At 45.1% G+C, this 23,489-nt stretch overlaps 1 protein-coding gene across 1 annotated transcript in view; it reads right to left on the reverse strand.

Moving 5' to 3' along the window:
• rerglb (RERG/RAS-like b) overlaps window positions 1-23,187 on the reverse strand; it is a 41,190-nt gene extending 18,003 nt beyond the window's left edge. Inside the window, exons 1-4 of the mRNA XM_086007939.1 lie at window positions 22,966-23,187; window positions 22,385-22,441; window positions 6,850-6,923; window positions 23-171 (exon numbers count right to left, since the gene is read on the reverse strand). Of these exons, the coding sequence (XP_085864065.1) occupies window positions 23-171; window positions 6,850-6,923; window positions 22,385-22,441; window positions 22,966-23,026 (341 nt within the window). The 5' untranslated portion in view covers window positions 23,027-23,187. The remainder of the gene's footprint in view (window positions 1-22; window positions 172-6,849; window positions 6,924-22,384; window positions 22,442-22,965) is intronic.
• Between the last annotated feature and the right edge of the window lie 302 nt (window positions 23,188-23,489).

Genomic DNA, 23,489 nt, shown 5'->3' on the forward strand with positions numbered 1-23,489 from the left:
ATTTCCTCAAAACATAAGTTACCTTTTGCACTGTTCCATTCGTGCTTCTTTAATCTGATGAATAATATTTTTGGCAGTCAGAAAGGAAGCTCGGTCACTGATGTTATAAACCACAATGAAGCTGTTGGCCCACTCCAGTGGTTCAATCACGGGACACTGGTTTTCATCAGCCTGGTAAAAGTGATAGATTAATTATGTGTTAGACTATTACAAAATATAGCAGCTATTAAACATCCTAATGCAATACAGGTCAACTATCCCTTATCCGCAATTCCGAAATTCGAAAAGCTCTGAAAACCTAAAGTTTTTTCGTGGAGCGTCTCTCGGTATTTCCAGTGTGAAAGCTTGAGCAGCTTGCACGGGAGTTTGCAGATTACTGCGTGGCCGTGTGCAACTTTGAGGAAACATTGCTGTTAACTATTTCTTTATAGTAATCTGGTTACCTAGCCAGGTTTGCATCCATCACTAGTGGTGTAGTTGTAGGGTAAACCCGACGGCTGCCTCTTGTCCATTTATAAGCATTATATCCGTTCTGAAATCCGAAAAATTCCAAATTCCGAAACACATCTGGCCCCAAGGGTTTCGGATAAGGGATAGTGCACCTCTATTTCTAACTAACAAAAGTAAGACTTACACATGCAGCGGATAATGGCCCTGAATTTGCGGTCAGCAGTGAAGTGAAGGCATTCACTGCAGGCCCCGAAGTACGCTCTGCTTAAGGATCTCGCAATCCCTGTGTCGAGAATTTTGGGTTTTGCGACCTTGAATTCAATTTAATGGAACTTAATGGGGATCCCCTGGTGCGAAGTGGTGTGATGTCAACAGGCTGTCTAAGCAGCCAATCAAAAGGCAGAATTCTCAGACAGCGAACAAGGGGGTAAGCCCTTCAAATTTCCTAACTTTTTAAAATAATTAAAAAAAGCAAAAGAAAGATTGGGGTTCTCACATGGGGAAAAGGCAAACCTAAAATAATGATGCACAAACTTAAAACAAAATTTTAAAAACATTTTTGAAAAGTTTCTTAATTTTTAATTTTTATTAAAATGGACAAATTTCTCAATGCACAAAATTAAAATTAGTTTTCCAGGCCCTTAACCTTTTTTTTTTAGCAGTCAATATGCTGTTAAAACTCCAGTTACATTTAATCCCTTTGGGTCTAACTTTTAGTGAGGAGTTTAACAGCATACTGACTGCAGAAGAGACAAAGGCCTAGAAATTCAGTGGCACCCCATTTGGGGCGCCAGCCTCGCCAGGGCGCTAAAAGTAGCGCCCTGGAAGTAGTCGCGGCTGCCTGCCGGAAATTGACTTTGCGCACCCCAGAGGGAAGCGCGGCGCTACTGGAGGTGCCCCGCATCCCTCTTGGGGCGCTGCAACTCAATATCGCTGCGCAACGTGCCACAGTGCCACACGCTGCGGCACGGCGCGCTGCGGTACTGCAGGCCTTCCTCCCCTTCTTAAAGGGGAGGGGCCTGCTGCAGCGCAATCAAAGATCGCGAGTGCCGGCGAAAGAGCCCGGCACCGAGGAGAAGTGCCGGGCTCTTGAAACACAGCCGGCACTCCGCGGGAGGGGGGTTGGGGGCTCAGGAGGCCGGGGACGACGGCGCGGAGAGGTGCTGGCAGGCAGCCAGCAAAAAAAAAGGCCGCCCCGCACCTCTCCTTTAATTAGTGCCTCTACCGCCGCAGGTAGGCCCCCTGAACCGTGCGCAAATAGCGTCCGGCGTTAAAGCAGGGGGCGCAACTAAATATCGGGGCGGTAGCGGGGCGCTGCACACACCGATGACGTCATCGGTAGCGGCGCAGCGCTAACGGCTAGCACCACCATTAGCGTCTCGCTAAATTTAGCAGGAGGCGTGGCCAGTGGCTTCCGACCCACTTAGCGCCCTCTTAAGGCGCTAACGGGTGGCGCAGCCCACTGAATTTCTAGGCCAAAGTTTTTGTCAGTTTCAATGATTTAAGAGATTTCACAGATTGTCGGCACTGTGGGGTGGGGGGGGGGTGCTGCACAGTGCAGCCTGTTTTGGAGCTGTCATTGACAGACCGCAACTTTGGGATTTCCGTTTGCGCATGCGCCAAATCCCGAAGTTACGGTCAGTTTCAAAGGCAGAATGACGTCGAACGCTGCCAGTCCGCTGTCATCCCGAACGCAAATTCCGGGCCAATCGTCTACAGTGCAGTTTGAATGGGAATTACTTTCTATTATTAATTCCAATGAACCAAAGCATTCAACAAAGTATTAACATCTTTAAGAAAGGAAATGTTTTGACTTGTAAAAAGACACAGTGGGGCAGGTCACGCATTGTGTGCCACTAAAATATTTAAATGGTTTGATCTCACGTTCTGGGGCAGGGTGAGGTCACTTGGTAATGGCGAGTGCCTCAGGTGCAGTGATGCCAGGTTGTATTATCAGCCCCACTCTGTCTTCACACAAGTCAAAACATTTCCTTTCTTAAGATTCTAGCAGGGGGCCAGAATGTTAGTTACCAGTAGCTGATGAAGGGTTGCTGGCTGCCTGCCTGTACAGTTGCTCCCTTGCTGGTGACTGTGTTCAATATGTTCTTTTAAGGGTGAAAAACAACAGTAGCAGCAAACAAGGGACGCCTATGTTAGCGAGAGGGTCACCAAACAGCAACAATAACCCACTCCCCACCCCCGCACCCATATGCCACCTCTGAGGCACCCATTCCAAAAGGGGAATTAGCATCTGAGGCACTGCTTAGATCCCTTAATATAAATAAATGGGAAGGCCCATTAATTTAAATAAATTGAACTTTAAATGAGTCTTGTACATTTCTTCCCACAGGCTTCTAGAACCCTAAATGCTGGCCAGCCACACTGTTAGAAAGTGGTGCCATGGTTGAAAGCATCACTGACCCCACTGCAAATTGTGATTTAATTATCCATTGGCGTTGGCTTGGTGCAATTCCTATGTAACAAGGGTGTGCTGCACTGGCAGGAATGGAAATTGCCTTTAAAGAGCCTATAATGGGTGAGGATTTCAGCAGCAGGCAGGTGGTGAACATTCTGCAAGACTGCGGCAAGTAGGAGATGGCTCATGAGAGAGTTTGTGGCATTTTTAAAGCATGTCTTCAAATGGAGGACCTGGCAGATGCATTCAAAGAGAGCAGGGTGTTGGAAGGAGGCAGAAAAGAAGAGCACACAATTTCAATGAGCCTTCAGACATTCCTGAATGAGATGTAGCAAAAGAAAGACTTCCCATGGAAGGAAACCTTAAAGTAATGTCTCTCATGCCATGTGGAGGGAAGTGGCAGTGGCGCTGAGTGGCACCTCTCACCCCAAAACCACACACTAGTGTCAGAAAAGTTCAACGCCCTGATGAGGGCAGCCAAGAGATCACATCAGCCACTCTCCCTTTTCTCTCTTGGGCATCATGGGCACCAACACACAATTCACCCTCTAAAATTAACAGCTGCACAAGTAACCTTTCACCCTGCATTGTGATGAAGGAGTTCACTAACTCCAACTCCAACAGCAATTACTTGCAGGCAGAACCTTAAAATCCCTTCCTTTACTTTAACACTGAAACTGAAACCAGCAGATCTATTACATCAGTTGTCTGATGCCAACTAGACATCTGATGCTAGACTTCACCAAATTCTCTCCCTCTGGTTAGAGGAAATCTTGTGCACATATCTTATGATCTGTGTGTCCCGTTAGTTCTTCAAGGGGATAGTAATATCTCAAATGCTGCCTCACTCTCTTTTCTTCCCTTTTGTACTAATGCTCCTCCATTTAAAATTCCAAACAAGGGGATGTCTATTGGGAATCCAGTAACTGGTACAGGAAACTTTTTTTTATCCGGCACCGACGGGACCGGCGTGCTGCCGGTTGATCAGAAAGTCCGGATTACAGAGAGGTATACTTACCAAGGTACAAGAGCCCCGTACACGGCCACAGGTGCAGGAGCCCTGGTTACACGGCCACAGATCCAGGAGTCCCTGTTGCATGGCCACAGGTGCAGGAACCCCAGTTACACGGCCACAGATCCAGAAACCCCGGTTACACGGCCACTAATATATAGTAAAACTTACCTGAACCTACTCCTGAATTTTGCCGGTTAAGAGAGATTTCTGGATTTTTTAAGGTGCCGGTTAAAAGAGAGTTTCCTGTACTCAGAATCTCTCATTGTGGATGGGAGCAAAAATATCCCAGTGGGTCTCAGGCCATCATGGGTAAGTCCAGTTCTATGCAGGACAAAAAAAAACTTTAAAAGCTCTTCTGTAACTCCAGCTACTCTTGAAAGTTTCTTTAGGCGGTAGGTCTAAAGTAAGTAATTTCCATCAGTCTCAACTGAGGTAAACCTCATTTATCTCATTCCAACCTCAATTTCTGGGATCTTAGCTCACCAGCACTCGGCCCCCTCATTTGCAAAAAGTTAAAGGAGCTGCCTGCAGAATCAGCAGGGAACTCTGGATCTGTTTGCAAATCACTCTGCTACCATTACAGGGTGGGCAATAGACATCCCCTTGTTTGCAATTTTAATGGAGAGCATTAGTACAATAGAGGAACAAAGAGAGTGAAACAGGTCCAGCCCACTGCTGAAAATGCCAGTGGGCTGCAATAGTGCCCTAGAAACATCATAAAACAATGAATAATTTCAAAACCACCATCTTCATCATGTGATGTAGATAAGGAGTACCACTGGCAACAGCTCCAACAGCTTTACACATAAACACAACGACATCTTATCAGCAAAAGTAACAATCATCCAAGCATATGGAAAAACATGTATTTGTGAATTTTCTGACAGTTTAAAAATGTGAATTGTGTGCTCAAAAAGTGAAGGATATTGGTGCTGGGCAATGGAAGACTTCGTACTGCAGGCATCAAGTACTCTCAGATCGTGTATCGCAGGGCTAAATGCAGAATAATGCTCCCTCCACTTGGCCACTGCCTCAGAAGATCACTCCATACTGAGCCAGTCTGATTTTTCTATTTCCTGCACCAGTCATCCTGGCACTTCACTGAGTGAGATTACCAATTTGATGTCAATTAGTGCTAAATTTGGAAGAGCTTTGCGCCACAGACATAGAATCATAGAATGGTTACAGCATGGAAGAAGGCCATTCGGCCCGTCGAGTCCATGCCAGTTCTCTGCAAGAGCACTTCAGCTAGTTCCACTCCCCCGCCCTTTCCCCGTAGCCCTGCAAAACATTTTCCTTCAGGTACTTATCCAACTCCCTTTTGAAAGCTGTGATCGAGTCTGCCTCCACCACCCTTTCAGGCAGTGCATTCCAGATCCCAACCACTCACTGCGTAAAAAAGTTTTTTCTTATGTTGCCTTTGGTTCTTTTGCCAATCACCTTCAATTTGTGTCCTCTGGTTCTCGATCCTTCTGCAAATGGGAACAGTTTCTCTCTATCTACTCTGTCCAGACCTTTCATGATTTTGAACAACTCTATCAAATCTCCTCTCAATCTTCTCTGCTCTAAGGAGAACAACCCCAGCTTCTCCAGTCTATCCATGTAACTGAAGTCCCTCATCCCTGGAATCATTCTCGTAAATCTTTTCTGCACCCTCTCTAAGGCCTTCACATCCTTCTTAAAGTGCGGTGCCCAGAATTGGACACAATACAGGGTACTCCAGTTGAGGCCGAACCAGTGTTTTATACAAGTTCATCATAACTTCCTTGCTTTTTACTCTTACCTCTATTCATGACGCCCAGGATTGCTTTCTCAACCTGCCCTGCCACCTTCAATGAAGGCATATTGAAAAGGATCTTGTACTCACATCATGTTCACACATTCACTTTCCCAAAAGTCACTGGATAGTGATCAGGATAGGAATCTGGCTTATTCCTCCACCCTAGCCTAGGGATACTAAAACCAATTGTAGGAACCCAGCTGCTACCTTGGCTGAGATCAAGTAAGAAATTCCTTCTTTTAAAAAAATTACAAAAACACAATATTCAATTTCACAATTTTGAATACCAACGGTGCTAGAATAGTACAAGTTCTCACAAACAATTGGTAACAAATGGGCGGTCTTCCACATATAGAACTTGAATTCAAATTTGACATATATAGGTGATGGAAGACTCCCATTAAGAATTTGAAACATTAGTTGAGTTTGAATAATCCCAATTTGCATCCTCATAGACCCAACATCTCACCATGAAGTTGCTCTGAAATCAGCACCAATTTAGAAATTTTATTCTACAGGTTTCTAAAAATAGAAAGCATGAGAAATGGAAATGTCACAGAAAGGCAACAGGAAAATGGGACAATGTAGGTGAGGACTGTTTTTAATTAGGTGCATACCATAACTAACCTCCATTTGCTTAAAGCCATCACTGGCAGAGGGTCCCCTGATACATGAGTGAGTTTATCCTGTCAGTGACTGATCCATTAAAACCGGAAGGTCCCAGTACAATCCCTGGTTCATGCCGAGTTATCTTAGCTCAACCAGGGTGGCCATAGGCGGTCTACAATGGGCCTGAGTGCCCCTGGGCTAAGGAGGAGTAAACCAGCTGGGAATCCAATTTCTGATCTCTATTCAATGACCTCTGCTTAAACCATGTGTATGGATGTTGGATAGGATAAGATTGGGCTCAGCTGTGATATGTCCTCTCCCCATTGCCAAGTCTTTAGCCTGCCAATAATGTCAAGACACACATGAAGAATGGAAGTTGGCCAAGGTACCAGAAAGCAACCAACATTATTGGAATCTTCCCCAGTAAGGAAGTGAAAGCCATCACTGACTGTAAGGAGATAAAAATATTTCAGCTCTCAACTATACATAATCATAAGCTGAAGAAAAAAAATGTTAAAAATGTTTAAATAAATAAAATATCCATGATGAATTAATTCAATGTTTCATTTACTCACGCACCCGGGAACAAGGATCAAATATCTCCAAGTTCAACTGTCGACCATCTATTAAAAGTCTTTTCTGATACAGGAAAACTGCAACATTTAAAAGGAAAATAACAGAGAAGTGAATATTTTATTGTATGTTTTCATAGTTTTGGAGGCAGTTTTTAAATATAGCCTACTTACAATAACATTTTCAGTTTCTAGTGATAGAATGCAAGCATCTTCCACTTTACCAAACCTCTATGTGCCTTAGAAATTTTCTGAATAGCCAATAACCCAGTGTTCCTTCCAGCACAAGTATGACACATTGTATGTAAATGGAAATGTACAGTGTTATACATTAACTGAAGATTTACCTTCTACCTGCCTTATTTGGCTAGGCTTATGGTATTATTTATGAAGGAAATGTGCATAAAATGCTTTTTCATTAAAGTTTAAAAATATGTTTTTCACGAGATTCAATTAATGGGCTTCATCCAAACTTTATAGGGTCTGTCTCTATGGGAGACGTCAAGAAGTATTTGAATCCATTGGCAGGATAGGCACACCAACGTCAGTGTTCTCGCTCAGGCCAATATCCCCAGCATCGAAGCTTTGACCATGCTCGATCAGTTCCGATGGACGGGCCACATTGTTCACATGCCCGATACGAGACTCCCAAAACAAGCGCTCCACTCGGAGCTCCGACACGGCAAGAGAGCCCCAGGTGGGCAGAGGAAATGCTTCAAGGACACCCTCAAAGCCTCTTTGAAAAAGTGCAACATCCCCACCGACACCTGGGAATCCCTGGCCAAGGCCGCACAAAGTGGAGGAGAAGCATCCGGGAAGGCGCTGAACACCAAGTCTCTTCGCCGGGAGCAAGCGGAAGCCAAGCGCAAACAGCGGAAGGAGCGCACGTCAACCCAAGCATCCCACCCATCCGCCCCTTCAACCACCGTCTGCCCCACCTGTGACAGAGACTGTAGGTCCCGCATTGGACTCATCAGTCACCTGAGAACTCATTTTTAGTGTGGAAGCAAGTCATCCTCGGTTCTGAGGGACTGCCTAAGAAGAAGAAGATAGGGCCTGTCTCTATGGGAGACGTCAAGAAGTATTTGGATCCCTGTCTCCCATCCTGACAGTGCTCAAAATATTAAAGTTTTCAGAAGCCATTGAAAATACATTGATAAAAGGTCACCCAGTGGTTCAGTGAGAAATACACCACATAACCGAGAGAATAAACCAGGAATGACATAGAATGTACAGCACAGAAACAGGCCATTCGGGCCAACTGGTCCATGCTGGTGTTAATGCTCCACACGAGCCTCCTCCCACCCCTCTTCATCTAACCATCAGCATAACCTTCTATTCCTTTCTCCCTCATATGTTTATCCAGCTTCCCCTTAAATGCATCGATGCTATTTGCCTCAACTACTCCTTGTAGTAGAGAGTTCCACATTCTAACCACTCTTTGGGTAAAGAAGTTTCTCCTGAATTCCCTATTGGATTTATTAGTGACTATCTTATATTTATGGCCCCAAGTTTTGGTTTCCTCACGAGTGGAAACATCTTCTCTACGTCTACCCTATCAAACTCTTTCAAATCTATCAATTCAACCCGCAGCCTTCTCTTTTCTAGAGAAACATGCACCAGCCTATTAACCCTTTTCCTGATGGGTATAACCTCTCAGTTCTGGTATCATCCTTGTAAATCTTTTTTGCACCTTCTTCAATGCCTCTATATTCTTTTTATAATGTGGAGGCCAGAAGTGTGCACAGTACTTCAAGTGTGGTCTAACCAAGGTTATATATAAGTTTAACAAAATCCCTCTGCTTTTCAGTTCTATCACTCTAGAAATGAACCCCAGTGGTTTGTTTGCTTCTTTTGCGGCCTTATTAACCTGTGTTGCTACTTTTAGTGATTTGTGTATATATAGCCCCAGATCCCTCTACTCCTCTAACCCATTCAGACTCTTATTTTCCAAGGAGTATGTGGCCTCATCATTCTTTCTACCAAAATGCATCACCTCACACTTACTTATATTGAAACTAATTTGCTAATTACACACCCATTCTGCAAGTTTATTAATATCTTGCATTTTTTCACAGTCTTCCTCAGTATTAACGAGGCCCCGCCCCCAAGCTTTGGTGTCAACCACAAACCAGGAAGGACCCCAGTTCAATCCCTGGTCTATGCTGAATTACCTGATCTCAGCCAGGGTCATGGTGGGATACTTAGGTAAGACAGAAGGATTTTTTTTTTATTTTTTTTTACATCAGCCAAGGTTAGTCTTGACTGCTATCCAGTGACCTTGGCCGCAAAGTGCCCTTGTCATATTTAAGAGGACAGGATAGCCTCAACTATGTTGCCCCCATGGTCTACATTCACTATCCAGGCTTATAAATGAAAAATGGTCAATTGGGTGAGGTATCAGAGGGCTGCCAGTGGCCATTGATCTGGACCTCAGCATAAGCCAGCACCTTCAGGAAAGAAGTGGAGTAAATTAGAGGGGGGAAAAGGTAATATATTGAGGAATATCTCTAAATCTGAAAATAACATTGAATGCCAGACTGATCCCACTGCTTAATCCACGACTAAGTGTTCCACTTTAAAGATATTGCATATAAGGGAGCCTGCTAAAATATTATGAGCTGCTGGAGAACCAGCAGAAAACCAGGAATGCAAAATAAATAGCCCCAAGTTTAGAGGTGCAAATTTGGAAAAGTCTGGTCACTCACAAAGGCCAATACATCTGCATAATCAGAGGAACTAATTTGAGGCTGAATGTGTTAACAGTTGCTCAAATTCATTTAATTTATATTAAATTCCGTTTCAGAGCTTAAGTTTAAGGACTGACTCCCAAGCAGGAAGACAAACTTTATATTTTATTAGTTTTATAAATGGATAGTGTTTTAAACATTGCAACAGTTCAAAAAATACTTCATTGGCTGTAAAGCTCTTTAGGATGTCAGGTGGCCGTGAAAGGAGCTTTTTAAATGCAAGTCTTTTTCTTTAAAAAAAACATAATTACAGATTGCAATGTGAAAAATGTACGTATACAGTTTATTGTTTCTGTGCCAAGTATTCTGAAATAAATGTTGTATTACTTTGAGATTCAGTGTACACTTCAATTTTCACCACATTATATAGCCCCAGAAATATGAAAGCTAAATATAGCAACATACTTTAGCAATCAAATGGAAGGTCCAAGCAATGAAAAGAGGCAGCTCAAATTCTAAGTCAAGCAACACACCATATGGTAAGTCACTGTTTCATTATACAGCACTCAGGCACAATTCCTTACTTCTAACTGATCATGAAAGTTCCCTCAGTTTCTGATCAAGGGGCACTTGCTACAACTGAGGGCAGTCCTATGTGACTCCCTGCTGCAGAGATGTGCCTGATATGGCTCAGTCGAGTCAATGAAGCAGTGCCAAATCGTAACTTTATTATGGTTGCTGCTAACAGTGTTGTTAGATGAGGGGAAAAAAGCAAAGCTAAGGAAATTTATCTAGCCATCTTTTCACCTGCTCAGATCTGAAAGATTCCAAGGATAATTTAAAAATAAATAAAAAAGATATTTTAAATTAATTGCAATAGTGAGCATGTTGTCGTATGGTAAACTGAGATCATTACTTTAATATATTCCAAGAAAGCTGGTCAAGAGAGCATAAGTGAAAATGAGTGACACAAAGCTGGGTGGGCGTGTGTGCTGTGAGGAGGATGCCGAGAAACTCCAGTATGATTTGGACAGATTGGGTGACTGGGCAGAAGCATGGCAGATGCAGTATAATGTGGATAAATGCGAGGTTATCCACTTTGGTGGCAAAAACAGGAAGGCAGATTATTACGATAGCAAAATACTGCAGATGCTGGAAATCCGAAATAACAGAAAATGCTGGAAAAACTCAGCAGGCCAGGCAACATCCGTGGAGAGAAAATAGAGTCAACGTTTCGGGGTAAACCCTTTGTCAAGACTGGAAAAGCACAGGAGATGAAATAGATTAAGAGGCCAGGCTGAGAGAGAACAAAAGAGAAGTGAAGAGACATTAAGAGGTATTCAAAATGAGACAAGATGGTGATAGGACTAGTGGAGACAAAAGACGGCTCTAGATTAGGCGTGAAATGCGCTGGCAGAATGGGAGACAGCTGCCATGTGGGAGAGAAAAAGAGAGAGAAAAAAGGGGAGGGGCCAAAACAAAGGTGTGGATAAAAAATAAGTAAAAATGTAATGGGGGCCGAGGTTATGATCTGAAATTGTTGAACTCGATATTGAGTCTGGAAGGCTGTAAAGTGCCTAATCGGAAGATGAGGTGCTGTTCCTCGAGCTTACGCTGAGCTTCCATGGAACAATGCAAGAGGCCGAGGGCGGTGCGGTCTGAGTGGGAATGGGGCAGTGAATTAAAATGACAGGCCACCGGGAGCTCGGGGTCATCCTTACGGACTGAAGGATGTCCATAAGGGGGACCCCGAGCTTCCGGTCGCCTGTCACTTTAATTCACTGCCCCATTCCCACTCAGACCGCACCGTCCTCGGCCTCTTGCATTGTTCCACGGAAGCTGAGCGTAAGCTCGAGGAACAGCACCTCATCTTCCGATTAGGCACTTTACAGCCTTCCAGACTCAATATCGAGTTCAACAATTTCAGATCATAACCTCGGCCCCCATTACATTTTTACTTATTTTTTATCCACACCTTTGTTTTGGCCCTTTCCCCCCCTTTTCTCTCCCACATGGTAGCTGTCTCCCATTCTGCCAGTGCATTTCACACCTAATCTAGAGCCGTCTTTTGTCTCCACTAGTCCTATCACCATCTCGTCTCATTTTGAATACCTCTTAATGTCTCTTCACTTCTCTTTTGTTCTCTCCCAGCCTGGCCTCTTAATCTATTTCATTTCCTGTGCTTTTTCAGTCTTGACAAAGGGTTTGCCCCGAAACGTTGACTCTATTTTCTCTCCACGGATGTTGCCTGGCCTGCTGAGTTTTTCCAGCATTTTCTGTTCTTATTAAGGCAGATTATTATCTGAACGGCAATAGATTGGGAGAAGGGGAAGTGCAACGAGACCTGGGTGTCTTTGTGCACCAGCCGCTGAAGGTAAGCATTCAGGTGCAGCAGGCGGTTAAGAAGGCAAATGGTATGTTGGCCTTTGTAGCGAGAGGGTTCAAGTACAAGAACAAGGATGTCTTGCTGCAGTTGTACAGGGCCTTGTGAGACCACATCTTGAGTATTGTGTGCAGTTTTGGTTGCCTTATCTGAGGAAGGATGTTCTTGCCATGGAGGAAGTGCAGCGAAGATTCACCAGGATGATACCTGGGATGGCAGGAATGATGTATGAGGAGAGATTGGGTCGATTGGGCTTATACTCGCTGGAGTTTAGAAGAATAGAAACATAGAAGATAGGAGCAGGAGTAGGCCATTCGGCCCTTTGAGCCTGCTCCGCCATTCAATGAGATCATGGCTGATCATCCAAATTCAGTACCCTGTCCCTGCCTTCTCCCCATATGCCTTGATCCCTTTAGCCTTAAGAAATATATCCAACTCTTTTTTGAATATATTTAATGGACTGGCCTCCACCGCCCTCTGTGGCAGAGAATTCCACAGGTTCACCACTCTCTGGGTGAAGAAATTCCTCCTCATTTCAGTCCTAAATGGCTTACCCCTTATCCTTAGACTATGACCCCTGGTTCTGGACTCCCCGGCCATCATAAACATCCTTCCTGCATCTAGAGGGGATCTCATTGAAACTTATAACATTCTAAAAGGACTGTGTTAGATCTGTGATTCTTTAAATAGGATGTTTCCCCAAGAACTACACGGATGCTGTAACTTAACAATCAACAGGTATTTACTGGAGTAGAGTAGTCTCAAGACTGAAGTACAGAAGCCTGCTCCGGCTTTATATACAGGTGTGGTCACTGCCGGTACTACAGTATACAGGAGCTATAAAACAGTTCTCTCTTAAAGGTACATACACAACAATTCCTCCCCTTTTAGATTAACAGTACCATAACATTCATTTAACAATTAAAATTTTTAACATGCAACATTAACTGAAAATAGTCCATTTATAGATTCAGTCTTTGGGGCGGCTTCCTGATTCTTTCGGGATAGCGCCTTTCCTGAGGTTCTTGTTCTTGGTGCGGAGGCGATTCTGGCCCCTTTTCGTCGGTTAGTTCATCGGTTTCCATGGCTACTGGTTCAGAGCTGGATGCTACCGGTACGTCGGGTTCATCCCCAGGTACTCGAGACATGGGGTTGACTCGTTCCTGTGACGCTAAGATCTGATCGACGTGGCATCTCACAATGTTCTCCCCGACATCCACTGTGTACATTAATGGCCCCTGCCTTGAGCATATCGTTCCGGGTTTCCATTTCTCTGTTCGGTAGTCACGGGCCAAGACTGGTTGTCCTACATTGAAGCTCCTTGTCGGCTTCTCATTGATGTGCTGGAATTGTTTATCCTCAACATTTCTTCGCACATTGGGTCTGAGCAAATCCAGACGAGATCTCAACCTTCGGTTGAAGAACATCATGGCCGGGGTCTGGTTGGTAACTGCATGTGTCGCATTTCTGTAGGCTAATAGGAAATTGTGCACCTTATGCTGTAGTGGAATTTCGTCGTCGCACATGGCCTTTATCGCCTTTTTAAAGGTTTGTACAAACCTTTCAGCCAATCCATTTGTGGCTGGATGATACGGGGCGGATGTGTAATGCCTTACCCCATTCCTTCTCATAAATTTTCGAAACTCTTCGGACACAAACTGTGGTCCATTATCAGAGCAAATCTGCTCTGGCAAGCTGTTCCTGGCAAATATGGTCCGTAGGACTGCAATCGTTTTCTCTGTAGTGGTGGAGGACATTTTTATCACCTCAGGCCATTTTGAGTGAGCATCCACTGCTATTAAGAACATTGAGTCCATGAATGGACCAGCAAAATCAATATGCACCCGTTGCCATGGAGAGGAAGGCCACTCCATACAGAGGGGAGCTGAAATAGGGGGGGATGTGCTGCCAATTATAGAGAAAAAAACAAGTCAGCTTGGTAGACAGGGCAAATATATAAGGGCAAGGCTGGATGGCATCTATTTTAATGCAAGGAGCCTTGCAAATAAGGTGGATGAACTGAAGGTGTTGATAAACACATGGGAGTATGATATTGTTGCTATCACGGAGACATGGTTGAGGGAAGGGCAAGAGACTGGCAGCTCAATATTCCGGGGTACAGAATCTTCAGGCGAGACAGAGGGGGAGGTATAAGAGGAGGGGGTGTCGCAATATTAATTAAGGAGTCAATTACTGCAGTAAGGAGGGATGATATATTAGCAGGGTCCTCTAATGAGGCCATATGGGTGGAGCTTAAAAACAAAAAGGGGGCAAGCACTTTGCTGGGAGTGTACTATAGGCCTCCAAACAGTCAGGGGGAGATAGAGGAACAGATATGTAGGCAAATCTCAGAGAAATGTGCAAATAATAGGGTAATAATAATGGGGGATTTCAACTTCCCCAATATTAACTGGGATAGTCAGAGTGTGAAAGGCTCAGAGGGTGTAGAATTCTTAAAGTGCATCCAGGAGAGCTTTTTGAGCCAGCATGTAGAAAGTCCTACAAGAGAGGGGGCGGTACTGGACCTAATTCTAGGGAATGTGGCCGGCCAAGTGGAAAAAGTGCTAGTAGGTGAGCACTTTGGTGATAGTGACCATAATATGGTAAGATTTAAGGTGGCCATGGAAAAGGACAGGGATGGGCCGGAAATAAAGGTTCTAAATTGGGGGAAGGCCGATTTTAATAGGATAAGGCAGGATCTGGCCAAAATGGACTGGGATCAGCTACTTGTAGGAAAATCCGCATCGGAGCAATGGGAGGCTTTCAGAAGGGAGATTGAGATCATACAATGGCAACATGTTCCCGTAAAGGTCAAGGGTGGTTCCAAAAACCACAGGGAACCTTGGATGTCAGGGGATATACGAGAATGGATTAGGAAAAAAAGGAGGGCTTTTGGTAGATACAAAAGGCTAAAGATGGAGGAAGCCCTAGAGGAGTACAAAAAGTGCAGGGGGATACTTAAAAAAGAAATTAGGAGATCAAGGAGGGGCCATGAAATAACACTGGCGAGCAAAATAAAGGAAAATCCGAAGATGTTTTATAAGTATATTAAGGGTAAGAGGATAACTAGGGAAAAAATAGGGCCCATTAGGGACAAAAGTGGCAATCTGTGTGTGGAGCCGGAAGATGTAGGAGGGGTTCTAAATGAATTTTTTGCATCTGTTTTCACTATGGAGAAGGACGATGTAGACATAGAAATAGGGCGGGGGGACTGTGATATGCTCGAACATATTAACATCGAGAGGGAGGAGGTATTGCCGGTTTTAGCTGGCCTAAAAATGGATAAATCCCCAGGCCCGGATGAAATGTATCCCAGGCTGCTGTGTGAGGCAAAGGAGGAGATTGCGGGGGCTCTAACACATATATTCAGGACCTCTCTGGCCACAGGGGATGTGCCAGAGGACTGGAGAGCCGCTAATGTAGTACCATTATTCAAGAAGGGTAGTAGGGAAAAACCGGGGAACTACAGGCCAGTGAGCCTAACATCAGTGGTAGGAAAATTATTGGAAAAAATCCTGAGGGACAAAATTTGTCTCCACTTGGAGAGGCAAGGATTAATCAGGGATAGTCAACATGGCTTTGTCAAGGGAAGATCATGTCTGACTAATTTGATTGAATTTTTTGAGGGGGTGACTAGGTGTGTGGATGAGGGTAACGCAGTGGATGTGGTATACATGGATTTCAGTAAGGCCTTCGATAAAGTCCCGCACAGGAGACTGGTCAAGAAGGTAAGAGCCCATGGAATCCAGGGTGCCTTGGCACATTGGATACAAAACTGGCTTAGTGGCAGAAGGCAGAGGGTGATGGTCGAAGGTTGTTTTTGTGACTGGAAGCCTGTGGCCAGTGGGGTACCACAGGGATCGGTGCTGGGTCCCTTGCTGTTTGTGGTCTACATTAATGACTTGGATATGAATGTAAAGGGTGTGATCAGTAAGTTCGCGGATGATACAAAAATTGGTAGGGTGGTAAACAGCGAGGAGGGTAGCCTCAGTCTGCAGGACGATATAGATGGGTTGGTCAGATGGGCGGAACAGTGGCAAATGGAATTTAACCCGGAAAAGTGCGAGGTGATGCACTTTGGGGGGACTAACAAGGCAAAGGAATACACAATGAATGGAAAGACCCTAGGCAAGACGGAGGGTCAGAGGGATCTGGGTGTGCAAGTACACAGATCCCTGAAGGCGGCGGAACAGGTGGATAAGGTGGTAAAAAAGGCATATGGGATACTTGCCTTCATTAGCCGAGGCATTGAATATAAGAGCAAGGAGGTTATGATGGAGCTGTATAAAACACTGGTTAGGCCACAGCTGGAATACTGTGTGCAGTTCTGGTCGCCACACTACAGGAAGGATGTGATCGCGTTAGAGAGGGTGCAGAGGAGGTTCACCAGGATGTTACCAGGGCTGGAGCGCTTCAGCTATGAAGAGAGACTGGGCAGATTGGGTTTGTTTTCCTTGGAGCTGAGGAGGCTGAGGGGGGACATGATTGAGGTGTACAAAATTATGAGGGGCATAGATAGGATGGATGCTGAGGAGCTTTTTACCTTAGTAGAGGGGTCAATAACTAGGGGGCATAGATTCAAGGTAAAGGGCGGGAGGTTTAGAGGGGATTTGAGAAAGAACTTTTTCACCCAGAGGGTGGTTGGAGTCTGGAACTCACTGCCTGAAAGGGTTGTGGAGGCAGAAACCCTCACAACATTTAAGAAGCATTTGGATGTGCACTTGAAATGCCATAGCATACAAGGCTACGGGCCAAATGCTGGAATATGGGATTAGATTAGACAGGGCTTGATGGCCGGCGCGGACACGATGGGCCGAAGGGCCTCTATCCGTGCTGTATTACTCTATGACTCTATGACTCTATGACTCCCATGGGTGTAGAGGGGCATGTGGTGGTGCATTTTGGACCTTCTGGCATCCTGAGCAGCTCTTGGTTAGGTCCTCGATTTGTTGATCGATCCCCAGCCACCACACATAAGCCCTAGCAAGGCTTTTCATTTTCACCCCTCCCAGATGACCTTCATGAAGCTCATTTAGCACTCTCTCCCTTAACTTGGGTGGAATCACCACTCGGGATCCACACATCACTGTCCCCTGGCATACTGAAAGCTGTTCTCTTCTGGATGAGAATGCTGGCAACAGTGAGTCGCCATGTGTTGGCCATCCCCTCACCGTCAAATCATATACCCGAGACAGGGTCGGATCATTGCGGGTCTCCTTCTCTATATCCACGTTCGTTACTGGCAATCGTTCAATTATTGACGAATAAAATATCTCGATAGGGTCCACTGCTGGTGCTTCCTCCACAGTAGGCAGTGGCAGGCGTGATAGCCCATCAGCGTTTCCATGCTGTTTCGTGCATTTATATTCTATTTCATATTGATTCGCCCCTAGAAACAGGGACCATCTTTGTAACCGTTGTGCAGTCATCACTGGAACGCCCTTCTTTGGATTAAAGATGGAGACAAGTGGTTGGTGGTCAGTCAGCAAGGTGAACTTCTGCCCATGCAGATAGTGCTTGAATTTTTTTACTCCCCATACTAGGCTGAGGGCCTCCCTGTCAATCTGGGCGTAGTTGCGCTCGGCTGAGGTTAGTGACCGAGACGCAAAGGCTACTGGCCTCTCCAACCCGTCTGGGAATTTGTGCGACAGCACCGCTCCAATACCATAGGGTGATGCATCACATGCCAAACGAATTGGTAGTGCTGGGTTGAAATGGGCCAACACCTCTTTTGATGTGATCAATTCTTTGCACTTCTGGAAAGCTCGTCTACGTTCGTCATTCCACTTCCATGGCACCCCTGTTTGCAGTAGGGTGTTCAGTGGGTGTAATACCGTGGACAAATTTGGTAAGAACTTATGGTAGTAGTTTACCAGCCCGAGGAACGACCTCAGTTGTGATACATTTTCCGGTGCTGGAGCCTTGACTACTGCCTCAATCTTTTCAGGGGACTTATGTAACCCCTCTTCATCGATGACATGGCCACAATGCGAGATCCGCTTCTGGAAAAACTCGCACTTGTGGCGATTAGCTCGTAGCCCATATTCTTTAATCTGGTGAGCACCTGCTCCAGGTTGGCGAGGTGATCACTGTCATTTTCGCCCGTGACCAGGATGTCGTCCAAATAACACTGGGTCCCTGGAATCCCTTGCAGGACTTGATCCATCGCCCTTTGCCAAATAGCCGGAGCTGATGCTACCCCGAACACCAGCCGGTTGTATTGATAGAGACCTTTATGAGTGTTGATCGTGAGGTATTGTTTCGAGGCTTCTTCTACCTCCATTTGCAAGTACGCCTGGGCTAGATCAATTTTGGTGAAGCGTTTCCCTCCAGATAGCGAGGCGAAAATATCCTCAATTCGTGGAAGCGGATATTGTACCGTGTAAAGGACTGGGTTCACCGTCACCTTAAAGTCCCCACAGATGCAAACCGTCTTTGGTTCCCCAGGCGTATTACTCAACGACCTCTTCATTACAGGAACGATGGGTGTAGCCCACTCGCTCCAGTCTACTTTGGACAGTACTCCTGAACGTTCCAACCCTTCCAGCTCTGCTTCGACGGCTGGTCTGACCGCATAAGGCACTGGTCTGGCCTTAAGAAACTTTGGGCTTGCATTTTCCTCTATTTTAATCGTTGCTGTTATGCCTTTTAGTGTTCCGAGTCCCTCCTGGAACACTTCTTTTGCGTCAGTTAGCATTTTTGACAGTCGTCCAGGTGTGACATCGTCATCCTTTTTGGCCTCAACCTTCAGTGCCTGTATGGAATGCCAATCTAATTGTATCTTCCGGATCCATTCACGTCCTAGCAGTGGTGGTCCTCCATCTGGCAATACATGTAAGTCCATTTTAGGTATTTCCTGGCCTTTGTATATCACTTTCACCCTTATTTTTCCTTTGGGGTAGACTTTTTGCCCCGTGTACGTCTTCAAGACAATCTCTGTAGCTTTCAAGGGTACATGTGAAAATAGCCGCTTGTAGTCCCTTCGGTTTATGACTGTTAGGGCTGATCCTGTGTCCAATTCCATTTTCACTTGGACTCCGTCTATCTTGAGTGTAACACAGATAGTCTGGTGATCCTCCATTTTGGTTACCTTATGTAGTTTCAGACAACCCAGCTCCTTGCTTCCGGAGTCTGTGTCACTTTTCTGTTCGTCTGAACTACTGTCCATCACCTTGTGTACCTTTTTGTACTTCTCCTGTGGAGATTTCTTGCTGTTGGTTTTCTTCCCAGACCTGCAGACTCTTGCTATGTGTCCTGCTTTTCCACACTGTCTGCACACTTGGTCCTTGAACCAACAATCCTTCTGGTCGTGTGTTGTTCTGCCGCAGCGATAACACTTCCCTGTTCCATAGGACATTTCATTGGTGCCATATTCTTGCGGTCTCCGTTGTATCTCTGCAGCGCCCCTTGCGGCTGCTTCATGTGATACTGCCATACTGAAAGCCTTGTCAAGCGGAAGATCCTTTTCTGATAGAAGCCGTTTCTGGGTTCCTTCACTTTGAAGCCCACACACAAACTTGTCCCTTAACGTATCTGCTAGTCCCACTCCAAACTGGCAGTGTTTCGATAGCTTGCGCAGTTCCGTTAAGTACTCAGCATTGCTTTCGTCTTTGTGTTGGTTCCTTTTATGGAACTTAAATCGTTCTGCTATCAGCAGCGGTGTGGGGTTTAAGTGGTCCTGTAGGATTTCTACTATGCTTTCGAAATTCTTATTCACAGGCTTCTCTGGGGTTATTAGGTTTCGCAATAACCCATAAGTTTTTGCACCCATGGAATTTAACAAAACCAGTGCTTTCCTAGCATCTGGCACTTCATTCGCCCTGCAGTACACCTCAATACATTCCACATATGTCGTCCAATCTTCGACTTCATTGTCGAACGTAGAGATACTGCCACTCTTCGGCATCCCTGGGTGTGATTTAACTGTCAAAAATGGCATCTCCCGCGCTTTCCCTTCTTCTCCGCTGGCACAAAATGGCGTCTCCCATGCTTTCCTTTCTTCCTGCGCTCGCCCTTCTTCTCCGCTGCGGCTTCTAAAAATGGCATTTCCCGCGCTCTTCCTTCTTCTCCGCGGCTCAATGGCGTCTCCCGCGCTCTCCCTTCTTCTCCCCACGGACACTGTTCAGCCCTTGAGCCCTGGCTGTGCTCTGCGCGTTTTTTTTCCTGTGCGCCTTTCCCGTTTCCGCCGCTTGGTCCTGAACCCGGCTGCTGCTTTACCCTCTCTCTCTCCGTTTTGTTTTTCCTCGACGCCGCTCGGTTTTCAACCCCCGGCTGCGCCCTGTGCGCTTCACCCTCTATCTTACCCCGTCGACGCTGCTCGGCTTTTTCTCTGCCATCGGTCGGCTCCAGCCGCCGCTGTCCGGGAAGGGTCTGCGCTGTACCTGTCGTCAGTCTGTTGCTGATCGTCGTGGCTGGGGAACCAAGCCCGGCTCTCCACAGCCTCCCCTGCGATGTTCACTCTCTGCCGGACGACTGGGCGGTTGCTCGTGATCGACGCCCATGTTTCTGGCCTCGACTTTCTTCCACCGCCCTCCCGGAGCGAATCCTCGAAGGGAAATGCAGAGTTGCAGGTAGATTCGAATCAACACTCGTCGCCACTGTTAGATCCGTGATTCTTTAAATAGAATGTTTCCCCAAGAACTACACGGATGCTGTAACTTAACAATCAACAGGTATGTACTGGAGTAGTCTCAAGACTGAAGTACAAAAGCCTGCTCCGGCTTTATATACAGGTGTGGTCACTGCCGGTGCTACAGTATACAGGAGCTATAAAACAGTTCTCTCTTAAAGGTACATACACAACAGACTGGACAGACTGGATACAAGATGTTCCCGATGGCCGGGGAGTCCAGAACCAGGGGTCACAGTCTAAGGATAAGGGGTAAGCCATTTAGGACAGAGATGAGGAGGAATTTCTTCACCCAGAGAGTGGTGAACCTGTGGAATTCTCTACCACAGAAGGCAGTTGAGGCCAATTCATTAAATATATTCAAGAAGGAGTTGGATATATTTCTTAAGGCTAAAGGGATCAAGGGATATGGGGAGAAGGCAGGGACAGGGAACTGAATTTGGATGATCAGCCATGATCTCATTGAATGGCGGAACAGGCTCGAGGGGCCGAATGGCCTACTCCTGCTCCTATCTTCTATGTTTCTATGTGAAGAGTCAATTTAGAACAGGTATCTGGGAAGAACTTCTTTACTCAAAGAATGGCAAGTGTTTGGAGTAACCTACCAAGTAAGGTAACCGAGGCACAAACATGAGTTTATTCAAAATGCAATCAGATACCATGATGGGATGGTTAATGTAAAAGATAGATTGTCTTTTTTGGGTCATATGGCATTCTCTCATCCTTGGTTTTTCTTGTTTTCATGCAACTGTGAACAAAAGTTTGATCGAGAGTCTGAGCCTCCACCGTCTTTGTTCTTGAATCAGGCGGCACTTCAGTTACAATCTAATGTATTCAGGCACAGCCAGTAATTCTTAACTATGAACTAGTTAACGAGTTATTGCATCAAACTATTCTGAAACACATCATAAAATGAGAACATTGTTTTTAATCCAGCAGTGATCTTAAATCGAGCATCAAACAATGTTAAAGGGTATAAGGAGTAAATAATGCAATATTAAATTGATGACATTGGCACTAGGTTCCTCTACAATACTGCAATTTAGAAAATCATTTACCGTCGATGTTTTTAGGAACTGTGTCCCTACTTTCACTTCTTTTATATGTCAGGTGAGCTATTGGGTTAAAAGTCTTGCAAAATCTGCTTTGACAATACAGTATGTCTCAACTTTGCATAAGGTGAAAGCTTTGAAACAGATTCCTTTCCTGGGCATTGGAAAAAAAAACATTTTAAAGTTTCTAAATCACTTTTATTTCATTTACATCATCCATGTAGAATATTATCACAAGTGCTGGTTTCTTATAAAAGACACGATAGTTGACTCAAATGTCTTTTTGATCGTGTTAAAGTTGCCATTTTAAAGCTACAGCACAGGTGAACCTGAGCCCTCTCAATCAGTAAAGGAAAAGATAAACAAAGAGCAATACACATACAAACACTAAAGGTGAAGTATTGGGAGTTTTAAATTCTAAACTTCTTACTGGGAAAGGATGCTGCAGATTCCCTGGAGCAAAGGGAGTTGGCAGGGGCTGCTTTTTGGTGCATTTTCTCAATGCGCAGTTCACACTTTCAGAACAGACAATTGTAGTAAACCGCATAATAAATCAGTTATAATATTTTACAACTCTTTCGTAAATGTGAACTTGAGAAATGTACATTAGATTAAAAATAAAGATGTAATTAAAATGACACCACATCATCAAGTCTCATTACAGGGCCATATTTGGGTGTGGAATAAGCAGTCACTTAAGATTTTACTTTTTAAGGGTTAAAAAGTACCATTTATAAACAGTTCTCGGTCCTTCTGGTGTAGTTTAGGGCACAGAACAGTGTACTCACTGGAGTTTGATGCATACTCCCCGATGAATCTCTTCGTTAGAAACCGCACAAGAAGAGCTGAGAAAGTCAAGCAAACAATTGATTATCACCAACTGGTAGCCTTCAGCATGGAGGGGGGAGAACCACTCCGGAATCAGACATCACTAAACCCCAACACAACCTCTGATCACAAGTCACATTTTCACTTTAATGTTTAGAATGGATCCAAATATTTCTAATTTGGTTCCTTTTCCCTCGCCGGGTCTGATACGCCTTTCCTGCAGCGGCAGAAATATAAGACGGACCCACTTAAAAATGGAATGAATTCTAGACTGCAACTCCCGCTCAGATCCAGTCACAGGTTGGGCTCTCTCTGGATGAGCTGTTCGACAATCTCAACAAATTCTGGCGAGAAGTCGGCAACACCGAACATACAGAAATCATTCCAAAATAACCGCATCGAAACACCCACCAAACCTGTGAGCTCCCCGCTGTCTAATCCAGAACATTTAGTGGGCAACTATTGAGAGGAAATCAAACTCAATGTGCTCTCTGTTTACAAGAAAATAATAATACTGTACCTCCAGCCTCGAAACACTTACCGGACTTGCCAACTCCCTCGCTCCCTAAAAGTGCGATTTTAACTTGGTTCACCGTGCCCATGCTGAGACCTCCCGGTCCCGCAATAGACTTCAGTACCCAACCTTACTTACAGCCTCCGCCAACTCTGAGCTGGGACAGCGGGCTGTCTGCAGCATCCAAACACTTGATGTCATAGGGCGGCTGCCATGGTGGTGACCCCAACTTCACCCCTCTCCGGTTTGTGCAGATCCTGCTTTCTGACAACGCCGTGACGTGCACATATTTGGAGACACGTACTGACATCTCTATACTATATATACACACTAATGTATCTCTTGTACAAATCAAATGATTTGCTGTTTTAGAAGGACAGGAATGCCATACCATGTAATGCATAATGGCCCGGATTTTGCTTTAATAACAGTAAGGCTAACAGCACTCTCCGCTATTATGGAGTAAATCGGATAGTAACTTCTGGAGTACGTACATGCGCAGTTAAACGCGGAAATCCAGAAGTTGCGGTCCGAGTTACCCTGCTCCTCAC

This window comes from Somniosus microcephalus, chromosome 15 (assembly GCF_052327205.1).
Source record: "Somniosus microcephalus isolate GS21.2 chromosome 15, FLI_Smic_1.0, whole genome shotgun sequence".
In the NCBI taxonomy this organism is placed as follows: Eukaryota; Metazoa; Chordata; class Chondrichthyes; order Squaliformes; family Somniosidae; genus Somniosus; species Somniosus microcephalus.